The following is an 11,932-nucleotide window of genomic DNA, read 5'->3' on the forward strand; positions in this document are numbered from 1 at the left end:
GCCCTGAGGTCTGAGCTGCAGACAGTCTCTCCAGTGGATCCCCAGACACTTGGGTCATCTGCCCATTGAAAGGCATTCACTCCAAGCTGCTGCCAGAGGAAACACCAGCCCTTCTGCTCATCCTCCACCTGTTCCAAAGGCTGCCCCGGCAGGACACTGTTCAGTCCTGAGCTGCCAGTGGGAGTCTCCTGTCTGCTCTGGCCCTGCCTCTACTTCTGAAACACACCTCAAATACATAGAAAGACCCAGAGTTGGCTTGGCCCGACCTCCACAGTCAGATGAGGACACTCATGATTGGCTCAAGGACCCATAGCTAATGAACGATAGTGTCCAGGCCCAAGCTCCCCAGCACCCCATTCCCAGCTGAGATCTGCTTCCACACAACACTCCCAATAGCTCCTTTCACTGTGAGAAACAAGAGATCTCTAAGGGAGGTGTTTTTTTGCTGAGGCAACATTTTGTCCAGCTCCCAGTGGAGACCTAGGTAAAATTGCAGCCTAAGGCCTGCCTGCCTGCCTGCCCAGGCTCTCATTCCAGGCTGATGTCCGGAGTCCAGGCCTAAAAGTGTTTGGGGGGGATGCCCACACGGCCTCACCCCTCTAGGGGCAAGAGCCTCTAGGCTGGATATCAGGACCACGGGTGTGCTCTGAGCAAAAGACTCACCTGGATGGGTAGACAAAGGGATTCCGCCTTAGAGAGGAGGCTGCTTCATCCTCTCCAGAGCTGCCTGGGACTGGGCTCTGGGTGAATGGGGGGAGGGGGTTCCCGGGCTCCGAGGGGTTAACCCGCACCGGGCCACACGTGACGTGGATGGTTCCAGCATTAAGTCAGAGGCGCGGCCCCCTCGCCTGCCCCCCGCCCCCCGCGGCGCGCGCCGCTCCCGGGGGCTCCGCGCCCCCGCGCCCAGGTCCCTCCCCCTTGGCGGGCGCTCACAGGCCGCGCGGGCAACGCGAGCCCCGGAGGCCTGTGTGCCCTGAGCCGGCATGGACCCCGAGCACTGCGCGCCTTTCCGCGTGGGGCCTGCACCCGGCCCCTATGTGGCCTCGGGGGACGAGCCTCCGGGCCCGCAGGGAACCCCAGCCGCTGCGCCTCACCTGCACCCCGCGCCGCCCCGCGGCCCGCGGCTGACCCGCTTTCCGGCCTGCGGGACCCTGGAGCCCTACCTCCCAGAGCCGGCCAAGCCGCCCGCCAAGTACCTGCAGGACCTTGGGCTCGGCCCGGCGCTCAACGGCGGCCACTTCTACGAGGGCTCCGCGGAAGGTAACGCGCGGCGAGGGGCGTAGCGCGCAGCCCGACCCTCTCTCCTTCTTCCTTACCCGGGCCCACCCGGGCCTTCCTGCTTATCTCTCCCGCTCGCCTATTTCTCAACTTTTTGCCTCTCTCGCCTTTCGCCACGGCTCCCACGGAAGCCGAGTTGGCGCTGGCCCGGGTCAGGCAAAGGCCAGGGCGGGGCGGGAGGCTGAACCACCGTTCCTCGGCGGCGGGAATGGGAGGCGGGAGGTCGAGGGAAGGTGCAGTGGCGACGGCCCGGGGTCCAGTCGGGGCCCGAAAGCAGCCGGACCTGTGAAGGAGAGAGCATGCTTTGCCGAAGTTGGACTGGAACTGCCACCTACCCCGAAGCCCAGACCGGGCCGAGGGCTGTGGAGCCACACTGAGACCTGACGAAGAAGCGCGGCTTTTGTGTCTGGCGCCCTTTGAGGGCCCTGAGGCTGGGCCTCGACCTAGAGTGGCCAAATCGGGGTAGGCTGGGGACTGCGGCCTGGCCTTGGCCCGCCTCTCCTCCCCGGGCCTATTCTTCCCAGGAAGGGTGCTGCCTGTGCGGCAGACTGGCACAGTTTGGCCGCGACTGGTCGTGCAATGCCAGGGCTGTCCTCAAGACGGAATAACTATTCTTATTTCTCATACTAAGCTGGCCTCCCTGCCGTTATGCACGATGATAGCCGCCCTTCTGGCAGTCTTGGCTTCCCTGCACTGGATCATCACCGCTGGGCAGTCAGGAGCAGCTCTGGGCAACCTAACCCCCAGGCGCCGCGGGCTCCCGGGCCGGTGCCCTGTGCTAAGGCCGGCCGAACTGCGCCGGCACCCGAGAATGCGCCTGAAGGCAGGGGCCTGGCAGGCTGATGGGCAGCTCTGCCACCGTCCGCCGCACCCTGTGACCTGTAAGGCGTCTCGACGCCCAAACCGCACCTACCTTATCTGCGCTGCCATATCCCGCAGCCTAGGCCCAGAGCTGGATCCTCCAAGATCCGCCTCAACCCCCTGCCGCCGCCCGGCTGGCGCCTCGCGGGCCTCCACGGAGTGGCCGGGCATCTCCAGCTTTCGCCCAGCCGGGGCGGTGGGAATGTGTCGGGGAGGGCGGGGAGGTGTGTGGGGGTCAACGGAGGAAATGAAGGAGTCCGCGGAGTTTCGTGTCTGTGCCCTTTGAAAGAGGCTCTCCTGATAAAAACCACAGTTGGGACTTAATGAGAAGCAGTTGGCCTGGCTCCTCTGATCCCAGCCAGACTGCAGCGGCCGCGCAGCGCGGTGAGCACCGCCAGGGACAGGTACCCGGCCTGGCTCAGCGCTCCGTGTCGGGCAGGAGCCACCCCCACCGGGTCCGCGTCCCTGTTAGGCGCCCCGCACCCGGCACCGACCGCTCGGGCTCCCGTACCACACCGGTGCCGCGCGAACTGCAGAGAGCGCTGGTGGGGAACGAGCGGCCGGGAGGAACCCAGCACCCTGGGATCCGACGGCAAGGGTGTCCTTGACAACGAAATACCGAGAAAGAAAACCAAAGAAAGCGAACAACAACCAAGAAAAGGGGAAGAGAAATTGAACAAAACAACGGAGAGCGCGGCGGGAACGAGAGGGTAAATGGCAGTGGGCGAGCTGGGATGAACTGAAATGAATAAATGAGGAACGAACGAAGAAAAAAAGCAGGAGCAAGATCGAACGAAACGGATAACTAGAGAAGGGTAAAAGGACAAAGAGGGAGGGAGCAGACCAAACAAAACGGAGCATGTTTAAAGCGTGGAATATATCAAAATGAGAACAAGGGGGATAAGAAAATTAACGATTTCAGTTGAGCGGAGGACAGGCCAGACGAAAGGTAGGTAGGCAGGCAGGTGCGAGCAGAGCCTGGTAGAGATCCTGGCGGCCGCTCGCCTGTGGCGCTCCGGCCCGTGTTGGACCGGTGGCCAGCGTCCCTGCGGCAGAGCGGACCTCTTGTCTCTTATACACATCTAGATGTGTATAAGAGACAGGAGTGAGCGTGCAGCTGCGTCCCATCTGCGGCGCGATCTTTCACGAGGCTGGGCGGTTGCGCGCCCCAGAGCCTGGCGCACCTCGCCCCTCTCCCGCCCGCCACCCGCCGCCCGCGCAGCCCCAGGCCGCCCTTTGCTGAGAACGCCCAGCCCTGCTCTGAACCCAGGCTGCGTACTGGCGCTGCCAGCCACTCTCGCGCCCTCCGCGCTTGGCTAGTCTGTCCCGGAGTTTGGCTCTGACGTCGAAACACGCCCTCGGCAAGCGACTCCTACTAGAGTTTTGCCCGCTGCCGCTGAGGCCCTCAGCCGGATGACCCGGCCGACCGCCGTCGTCGAGGAGGGAGTCCCAAGTTCTTAGACCCGGGCTGAGGCTTCTGGGCCAAGGCTGAGAACCCCCAAGAAGGGAACCGAGGCCTCACCGGGGTCCTGCCCCCGGCTTTTATGTCCACGCTGGCTTTGAGTCTTCGGCGGGAGCTGCAGGAGCCTGGGCCTCAGTGAGCTCTGCAGGTCGCGTAGCGACCCCACAGTGGCCGGAGGAAACAGTGTGGCGTGGAACAAGGCTGCGGCGAAATGTGAAAGCTGAGACTGGTCCCGCTGCCTCAATGGACGCCTTCCGTGGGGACAGTGGAGCACTCAGGCCTGCTGCGGCCCTGCTTCCTGTCTGCACAGTGGCTTAGAAGCAGCTGCTGGTAGGGGCTCTGGCACTCCTCCGGGTGAGGGGTGCTCAGGGTGCGGCAGGCCTGAGAGCTGGGCTAGGGACAGAGAGCTCCTTTACTACGTTAAAATGCTCCTGGCTTTCACGCCCAACAGCTGCTGCTGTGGTCCTGCGGGTATGCAGGCAGAAGACACCCCAGCGCTCAGTCTCAGGCTGTCTCCAACATGTAGTACCCCACCTTAACCACCCAGTATCTGGATCAGGTGCAGTGACTCCTCTGCACAGCCCATACACACCTCATATGTGCCCCATCCTCAGCAGAGCAGCCCTCTCTCCTTTACAAGCTTAGGTTCAAGCTGCTGGCTGCTATTCCTGGCCTGTCTTTCCTGGCTTCCGCCTTCCATTTATCCCAGTTCTATCCCTTTCCTCTTCTGGGCCTTGCTCCTCGGGAGGCTGCTCTGTATTCTCTGAGGAGTGTCCCTCTCTTCCAAAGTGGGGGGATGCCACCCTCCCTCTTTTGTCCTCCAGGTAGATGAAGGAGATTTCAGGGCAATGACAATGAGGGAGAGAGCAGTTCTGTGGTCCCCTGAGAGGGCTGTAGACTGGGAAGGCGTGGGAGTTGGGTAAAGGTCAGCAGGCTTGGCCTCTTCCTTGGGGAAGCTGTTCTGAGAAGTCCTACTGCACTTTCATCCCTTGTCCCTGGCAGCTTGGTGGCTCAAGGTCAGGAACACAAGTCCCAGGGCCCCAGATCTGGTCACTTCCTCTGGGCAGGTCCTATTGAGACCCAAGAGCAGAAGAGCAAGCCCCAGGGCTTTGGAGGGCCTCTGCTGGGATGTCAGTACTCTTGAACTCCAGCCCTGACCCTCAGCCCTGAGCTACCCTCACCCCTTTTCTGCCTGGAGTCCAGCACAGCCTCCCTACGAACCCAAGACACCAAGACTCTTCCTTCTCAGCCTGAACATTTCCGTGGCCTGCTGTGTGTTTGTGTGTGGTGGTGGTGGCGGTGGCGGGGATGGGGGGCAGATTTCCCATTCCAGTGTCCCTAGTCTTCCTGATCATTTTCAAATATTTTGTTCAACTTCTGTGAGTCTTCCTTCCTAAGCTTCTATCAAATGGAACTGCCCCTAAATCAGAAATGTGCTGGCCGAAGAATGGAAGTCAGGGGACTGGAACACCTGAGTTGTGAAGGATGGGCTACCTGTGTACAGGCTGGGCATGGTCTAAGGCTAGGTAGCCCTGCCTGACTCTCCCAGTCCTCCAGGACCTCCAGGACACACACTGGAGCTTATTTCATGGCCTGGGTAGTCCTGGAAAGTAACTGACCACCTTCCAGCTGAGGGGGACCCTGCCTGATTTGTCCTTCGCAGTGCAGACAGGGACTCATCAGACCCAGATCCTGAGAGGCCCATTCCTCCAGTCCCATCCTCCCCCAACCACAGCTGTGATCCCGACACCAAGTCCTGGGAAGAAACTGCCTCTTGTGCCAGCTAGCTGGGTCTCCTCAGGGCCAGGCCTCCACTGGAGATGGGCCCAGAGCCAGGCAAGAGGCTGTGTGAGTCAGTGGGGCGTCTTTGTGGCGTCTCAGCTGCCATCCCAGTGGACTGTTGAGGAGGGATTTCATGGGGACGCTGCTAGGGGTCCTCGCCAGAGGGAGAGGGCGTGGGCAATCAGGGTGACCTATTTTTCACCATGCTTCGTCGGTGGATCCGCCATGGTGAGGCTCCGCCAAGTTTCTGGAGTGAGGGTTAGCACGTCAGAGTGGGGCTGCTGGAAACTGTTCCAGTCTGCAATCAAGTCCTTCCCTGCCTGTTAAACACAGGCAATGCGGGAGCAGTCAGAAACTCCTGAGGAAGGAGGGGGTGGGCAATGATGGGAATGATGGGGACAGGGGGCTGTGCCCTGTTGTGACACTGGTCCCCAACTCTCCTTCTTTGAGCACAGCCTATCTCAGCTCTGCTTCTCTATAGATGGAGCTTAAGTCCTTGCCCAGACACCACAATTTTAGGAGGAATGGAGAGAGGCAATCCCTCTGGAAGCTTCTTTGTCCCATCTTGCCCTTCTTACACCAGAGCTGGGGAATTTGATATTGACCTGAGACCGGGGGTTCAGAGAATAAAGTTCAGCCAGACCAGCCAAAAGTGGTCTGAGCACCCACGTCCACTGCCTGCCTGGCTCTGGGAGCAGTGGTGTGGGCATAAGGGCCTGGGAACCAAGGCCTGCAGAGTTAGGAACAAGGAAGCACTTTCTGGCAGGAGTGGGAGATGTCAACCATCCCATCCTCACCCCGCCCTCTGCCCCCATGCTTGGCCTTCCCAGGGTGGTGGTCCTGCTGCGGCGCCAGTCCTCTCCTGTCCCTATGGAACGCACTACCACAGAGCACTTCCCCGAAATGAACCCCACTCTGGCCCCAGCAGATCCGCCCAGACCACAGAGCACATAGTTCCCCAGGGCCCCCTCCCCAGCTGGAGGCTCAGCAGGCAGGCCTCTAAATGCCAGGCTCCCATGGAGGGTGGCCGCCTGGGAGGATGGGAAGGGAAAGGAAGGGGGAGGCGGAGACTGAGGCGTCAATGTTCTTCCCCCTCCCTCCATTCCAACCCACAAAAGCCCCTGGTTCAGTTGCCATCCTCCTTTTTGTGTTCTCCATTGCAGCTGAGGAGAAGGCCTCCAAAGCTGCCAGCTTCCCCCAGCTGCCCCTGGACTGCCGAGGGGGCCCCAGAGACAGGCCCTCTAACTTGCAAGGCTCCCCAGGCCCCTGCCTGGCCAGCCTGCGTCTTCCTCTTTCCCCGGGACTCCCTGACTCCATGGAGTTGGCCAAGAACAAGAGCAAGAAGCGCCGTAACCGCACGACCTTCAGCACATTCCAGCTGGAGGAGCTGGAGAAGGTCTTCCAGAAAACCCACTATCCTGATGTGTACGCCCGGGAGCAGCTGGCTTTGCGCACAGACCTGACCGAGGCCCGGGTACAGGTGAGGGCGCTGCGGGGATGGGGCTTTCTGGCTGCCTCTACCACACAGTGACCAGACCCTGGAAGGGCTGGGAGAGGTGGGCACTGGTGCCTCCCAGAGCTACCTTTCCCAGGGGCCTGCCTCAGCCTTCCCCTCCTGGCTCACCCTCACGTCCAGCTCTGCTGCAGCCACAGGCTCTTCTGGCCCAAACTGAGGCTTATGCTTGGGTGTAAGGGCGATGGCCTCTGGGAGCCATCACCTGTGTGGGAGTCCTAACTCTGCCACTTACTGGAGGTGATTTGGGGTATGTTAATGAATCTCTCAGTCTGTTTCCCAGTTCAGGAAAAGGGAATGATGGGACTGGCTGCGTAGGGACTACCTTGGGGATCACAGGGATGGCCACATTTTGGAAGCGGTGAAGTGCTGAATACACATCAGGGCTGCTCCTGAGGTGGCTGCCTAGAATGGGAGGTCTCAGCCTCCTGTCGGGAGGTCTCAGGGTCAGTGATTCTCAAAGTCGTCAGGAGCCACCGACTTTGGGTCCCTGCCAGCGTTCAGACCCTGGCTGGGAAAGGCTGACTGGGAGCCCTTCCCCACCCTAACAAACTCCCCCATGGAGACTAGGCACCAGGGCTTCCCAGAGGGGCTGTGGCCAGTTTTACATGAGGGGAGCCCAGCCTGTGGGTGGGTAAATGCTGAGAAGGGAGGAAGGCAAGGGAAGCCCACATCCAAGCATGTTGGAAGTGTCAAAGCACATGAAGGTGGCAGGCAGGCTGGGGATGGGGAAGGAGTTTCAATAAGAGTCTGGCCCAAGAGGAAGATGGCCATTCACTGGCTTGCATTGAACCGGCTCAGTCATAGCAGGCTTCCCGATGCCAAGCAGGAGGCACTGGGAGGGGTGGGTTGGAGTTCTGGGGAAAGGTGAGGAGGTGACCTCTTAGGCGGAGGAGTCTCTCTCCCACCATGGAGGAGACTTAGCAGGAACAAAGCTCATGCTATCTTACCCTGCATGGGGCCCTTCCAGATACTCTTTGTGAAGGCACTAGGGCAGGAGACAGTCCTGGCAGGATATGGGGACTGGCAGGCCAGTCTGTAAAGAGGCCAGGCGCTGTCATCTAACAGAGAAGGCCCTACAGCTGCATCCAACAAGATGAGAGAGACTTGGGCTATTTCCCCTTCTCTGCTGAGTCCTCCTGCCTCCCTGCTCCTCCCAGGTGGCAGCCAAAACAGACTTCCAAGACTGTCCCCCAAGACCCCCAGGGGCTGAGGTCATCAGGGCAAAAGGCCCAGCATTCAAGGCAACCCCACATGATATAAGCCATGGGAATGGACCATGGAGTTACCTCAGCAGGCCTCCGGGGTGTGGTCTAACCACCTCTTCCCGAAGCAAGTGTTTGTGGGAGGTGGAGAGCACTTCCTCTGCTCCTCACCTAGGCCTTTTCAACCTGAGAGGGTGCAGGAGTAGCCACAAGGCCCTCAGCCCTAGTCTAGAAGCTCCCTGAAGGACGGAGACCCTAGAGTAGGAATGTTTTCTCTGGCAGGAGCATGAAACCCACCCATACACCCTGCCCCATGGAAACGAAGAATGAGACTACACACCAGACAATGCAGAGGGCAGGTCCAGAGCCCAGGGGAGGCCTACAGTGGGATCCCCAGGGGAGAATGGGTGGTGACAGAAAAGTAAGTCCCAATAGCCAGATTCACTGGCTCCAGGCTCCCTCATCCTCCCATAGGGGAGGGAGAGCAGAGAAAGGAAATCCAGGCAGCTGGGCAGGTGGGGGTGGCCTTTTGCTGACCTTGCTGCAGGCCTGCTCTGTTATCTTGGCAACCTGGGAGCTAGGAGGATGGGGTATGCACAGCCCCTTCACTGTTGGTGCCTTACCTGCCTGCATGTGTAGGAATGACCACAGGGGCAGGGAGCCTGAGAGGCTGGGGTGGGATTTCTCATCCCAGCTGGGGTAGACAGATTACTCACACACACACACACAGCTTCTGTTGTGACTCCCAGCTAGATATCCCTGGAAAGCAGGGGTTGTTTTTGTTTGGCTGGTTTTATTTTGACATTGTTAAATTTAGCTTAGAGCCTGACACATGAATGTTGATTAAATGATAGAAATATAAAACATATATACCAATACACTTAAATGTAACAGTCACAGCACATATACCAAACAACAAATTCATCATAGATATGTACACAGATGTGCACAACACACAGATGTGCCACCCCTATCTGCCAAGGGCTCACAAATAAATGGGAGAAACAGATTCCAAAACAGATCATGGTAATGGAATGGGGTGAGTACAAAGAAAGGTCCAGGGTATTTTGGAAGTCCTGTGGAGGATGCCCAGCATGGATGTATATGTTGAGGGGATGAGTAGTCCAGGAAGAGAAAACCTAAGCAAAAGATGGAAGGAGCAAGATAGCAGTGTGTTTTGGAAGAGCTGGATGGGAGCTTGGGAGGCAACCAGGAAGAATCTGATGTGTTTGCCTGGCAGGACATGAGGCTGTGCAGAGAGGCAGGGGCCTTATTAAGAAGCAATGCTCTGGACCAAGGTCTCCGGGGAATCACTGAGGGTTTAAACAGGACCATGACCTGAACAGAAATGTCTAAGATTCCTTGGATGCTATGAGGTGGGTAGCTTGGAAAAGGAGATGAGGCAGGGAGACTAGAAACCCAAAACATGTGCACAGTATACCCAGGAAGTACTTAGGGCCCCTGAGGCGCACAGACGCCCCCACAACACGCTTACTAGACACCAGGCTGGAGGACCAGAGTGACTCGACCTAGAGAGTGGTAGCTGAAGGCCCATGGGGCCAATTAACCCGCTTTGGGTTTGGGCCTCTCTCAGGCTTCCTCCCAGGCTTCCCTGGCCTGGATAACAGTGTGGATTAACAGTTGAGATCCTCCATCCTGGAGCCTGCTCCCCATCCCACAAGAGGACACAACCATCAACTATCCCTAGCAGGCTCCTCTCCTCAAGGCTGCCCTATCACCCCCACCAAACTGCCCCCAGGTCTGGTTCCAGAACCGCAGAGCCAAGTGGCGGAAGCGCGAGCGTTATGGGAAGATGCAGGAGGGGCGGAACCCCTTCACCGCTGCCTATGACATCTCTGTGCTGCCCCGCACTGACAGCCACCCTCAGGTAAGACCCCAGCCCTACCTGAGCCAGGGCCTGGCAGGGTCACCAAAAAGAATATGAGCTCTGGCCTGAAGAGACCTGGAGAGCGTCAGGGTTCTGTATGACGGTGGGTATACCACTTCACTTCTTCCTCTGCAAACCGGGGCTCTTGCCTGTCTCCTGAATGATGCATGCGGAACACAAAGGAATCACAGAAGAAAATTTCATTTTGAGAACAGTGGCAGGAGCCTCCTGAGATGCCACTGCCAGTGTTGGGGGTGGGAGGGGGTAGATCTGAGCCAAGTGGAGGTTTCCTGGAAAGTTTCTGGGGCCCCAAGGACAAAGAGAAAGCCCCTGGGTAAGGAAGTCAGCTCCTGAGGCTGCCGGCTCATGGGCCTTCTTTCCCTCTCTTTTCAGCTACAGAACTCCCTGTGGGCCAGTCCAGGATCCGGGAGCCCTGGGGGCCCCTGCCTTGTGTCTCCAGAGGGCATCCCCTCCCCATGCATGTCTCCATATTCCCACCCCCATGGGAGTGTGACTGGCTTCATGGGGGTGCCAGCCTCCTCTGTGGCTCACCCTGGCATCTACTCCATCCACGGCTTTCCCCCCACCCTGGGGGGCCACAGCTTTGAGCCCTCCTCAGAGGGCGACTATAAGTCTCCAAGCCTCGTCTCACTCAGGGTAAAGCCCAAGGAGCCACCTGGCCTTCTGAACTGGACCACGTGATCGGTAGCATGGAGCTGCAGAATGAGCTGCCCACCTCCTTTTCCATTCCCAGCCGCTCCCAGCCCACCCCTGCCTGGACACCAGGGAGGAAGGACCTCTGCCTCCAAGCCCCAGATGGTTCTGGAGGCCTGTGGGAACAGCTGGCACTGTCAGCCCCGAGCAGGGAACACGTTACAGGGTCTTTTCTCTTAGAATAAGGTGGGGCTGCCTTGGAGAAGGGGCTTCAAAGCAGCCAGGACTCTTCCTACCACCAACTGAGTCCCCTCACCTGAACTCTGGGCTGGAGGCAGGGAGACACTGCCCTGCTGCCTCCAGACTTTGTCCAAGTCTGTTGTCATCTCTCCAGCTAAGACAGCTTACTTGGCTTATCGTTCAGGGAACCCAGGAAAATGGGAGGAGAACGCAGAGTGGACTAGGGGAGCTCTTCATGATGAGATGGAAACCAAAATGGAGTCTCCCATGACGGGGTAGAGTCAGCCCTGCTTCCCCTCCCCACCAGCAGGGGGCGCGCTGGCATCTGACACTAAGGAGGGCGTGAACGCCAAGGTCAGCATAGACTAAGGCACACTGGCTCCTCAGCTCCAGCCACCTTCACTCCTGCCCTGTGCCTGCACTCCCAGCATGCCATGCAGTCATCTTCCCCTCTAAGGGGGCAGAAATTCCACCAGAAATCATCACATATTTGGAATCTCTTCCATGGGACCAGCCCAGAGCTATGGCATGGAAATGATACTGGATGTTGGTCAGAATAAAATAGATTTCCACAGACTGAGATCCTGATCCCCATTTTTGTAAAGACACGCTTTAAAAAAAGAAAGAAAGAAAGAAAAGGGAAAGAGAGAGAGAGAGAAAAAAAAAAAAATGCTGCCCAGCATTCTAATAAAGGTGGTGGTGGTTTTTATACCAGGTGACTGTCTATCCCCAGGGCTGGACACTGGTTGCTTTGGGGCTGGTCTGTGTCCAGGATGCAGGCTGGGCCAGGACCCCTGAGGGGCCAGCAAGGAAGGGGAAGGTGGTCCTGCAGCAGAGCCCTCAAGGCCGATGCATGCCAGGCCGGGCCCTGTCACCTGCCTAGGGTCTCTGTGGCTTTGGCTGTGCTGGGAGGCAGGGAGAAAAGCTCAGTTCTAGGACTGGGTGCATGTGGCAGGGAAAACTGAGGGTGGGAAGGGTAGCAAAAAAGCTGAAATAACTTTGTGGCTAAACTGACAACGGACGGGAGGTAGAATGGAAGAAAGGGGTGC

The 11,932-nt window shown here is 58.6% G+C and overlaps 1 protein-coding gene across 1 annotated transcript; it reads left to right on the forward strand.

Annotated features, from left to right (window-relative positions):
• Positions 1 to 903: 903 nt before the first annotated feature.
• ALX3 (ALX homeobox 3) lies at positions 904 to 11,462 on the forward strand. The gene is made up of 4 exons (XM_011969964.1): positions 904 to 1,260; positions 6,547 to 6,863; positions 9,861 to 9,989; positions 10,383 to 11,462. The coding sequence occupies exons 1-4, from the start codon at positions 984 to 986 to the stop codon at positions 10,689 to 10,691; spliced, it is 1,032 nt and encodes a 343-aa protein (XP_011825354.1). The 5' UTR covers positions 904 to 983; the 3' UTR covers positions 10,692 to 11,462.
• Positions 11,463 to 11,932: the final 470 nt, after the last annotated feature.

This window comes from Mandrillus leucophaeus, unplaced genomic scaffold, assembly GCF_000951045.1.
Source record: "Mandrillus leucophaeus isolate KB7577 unplaced genomic scaffold, Mleu.le_1.0 Scaffold921, whole genome shotgun sequence".
Classification (NCBI taxonomy): domain Eukaryota; kingdom Metazoa; phylum Chordata; class Mammalia; order Primates; family Cercopithecidae; genus Mandrillus; species Mandrillus leucophaeus.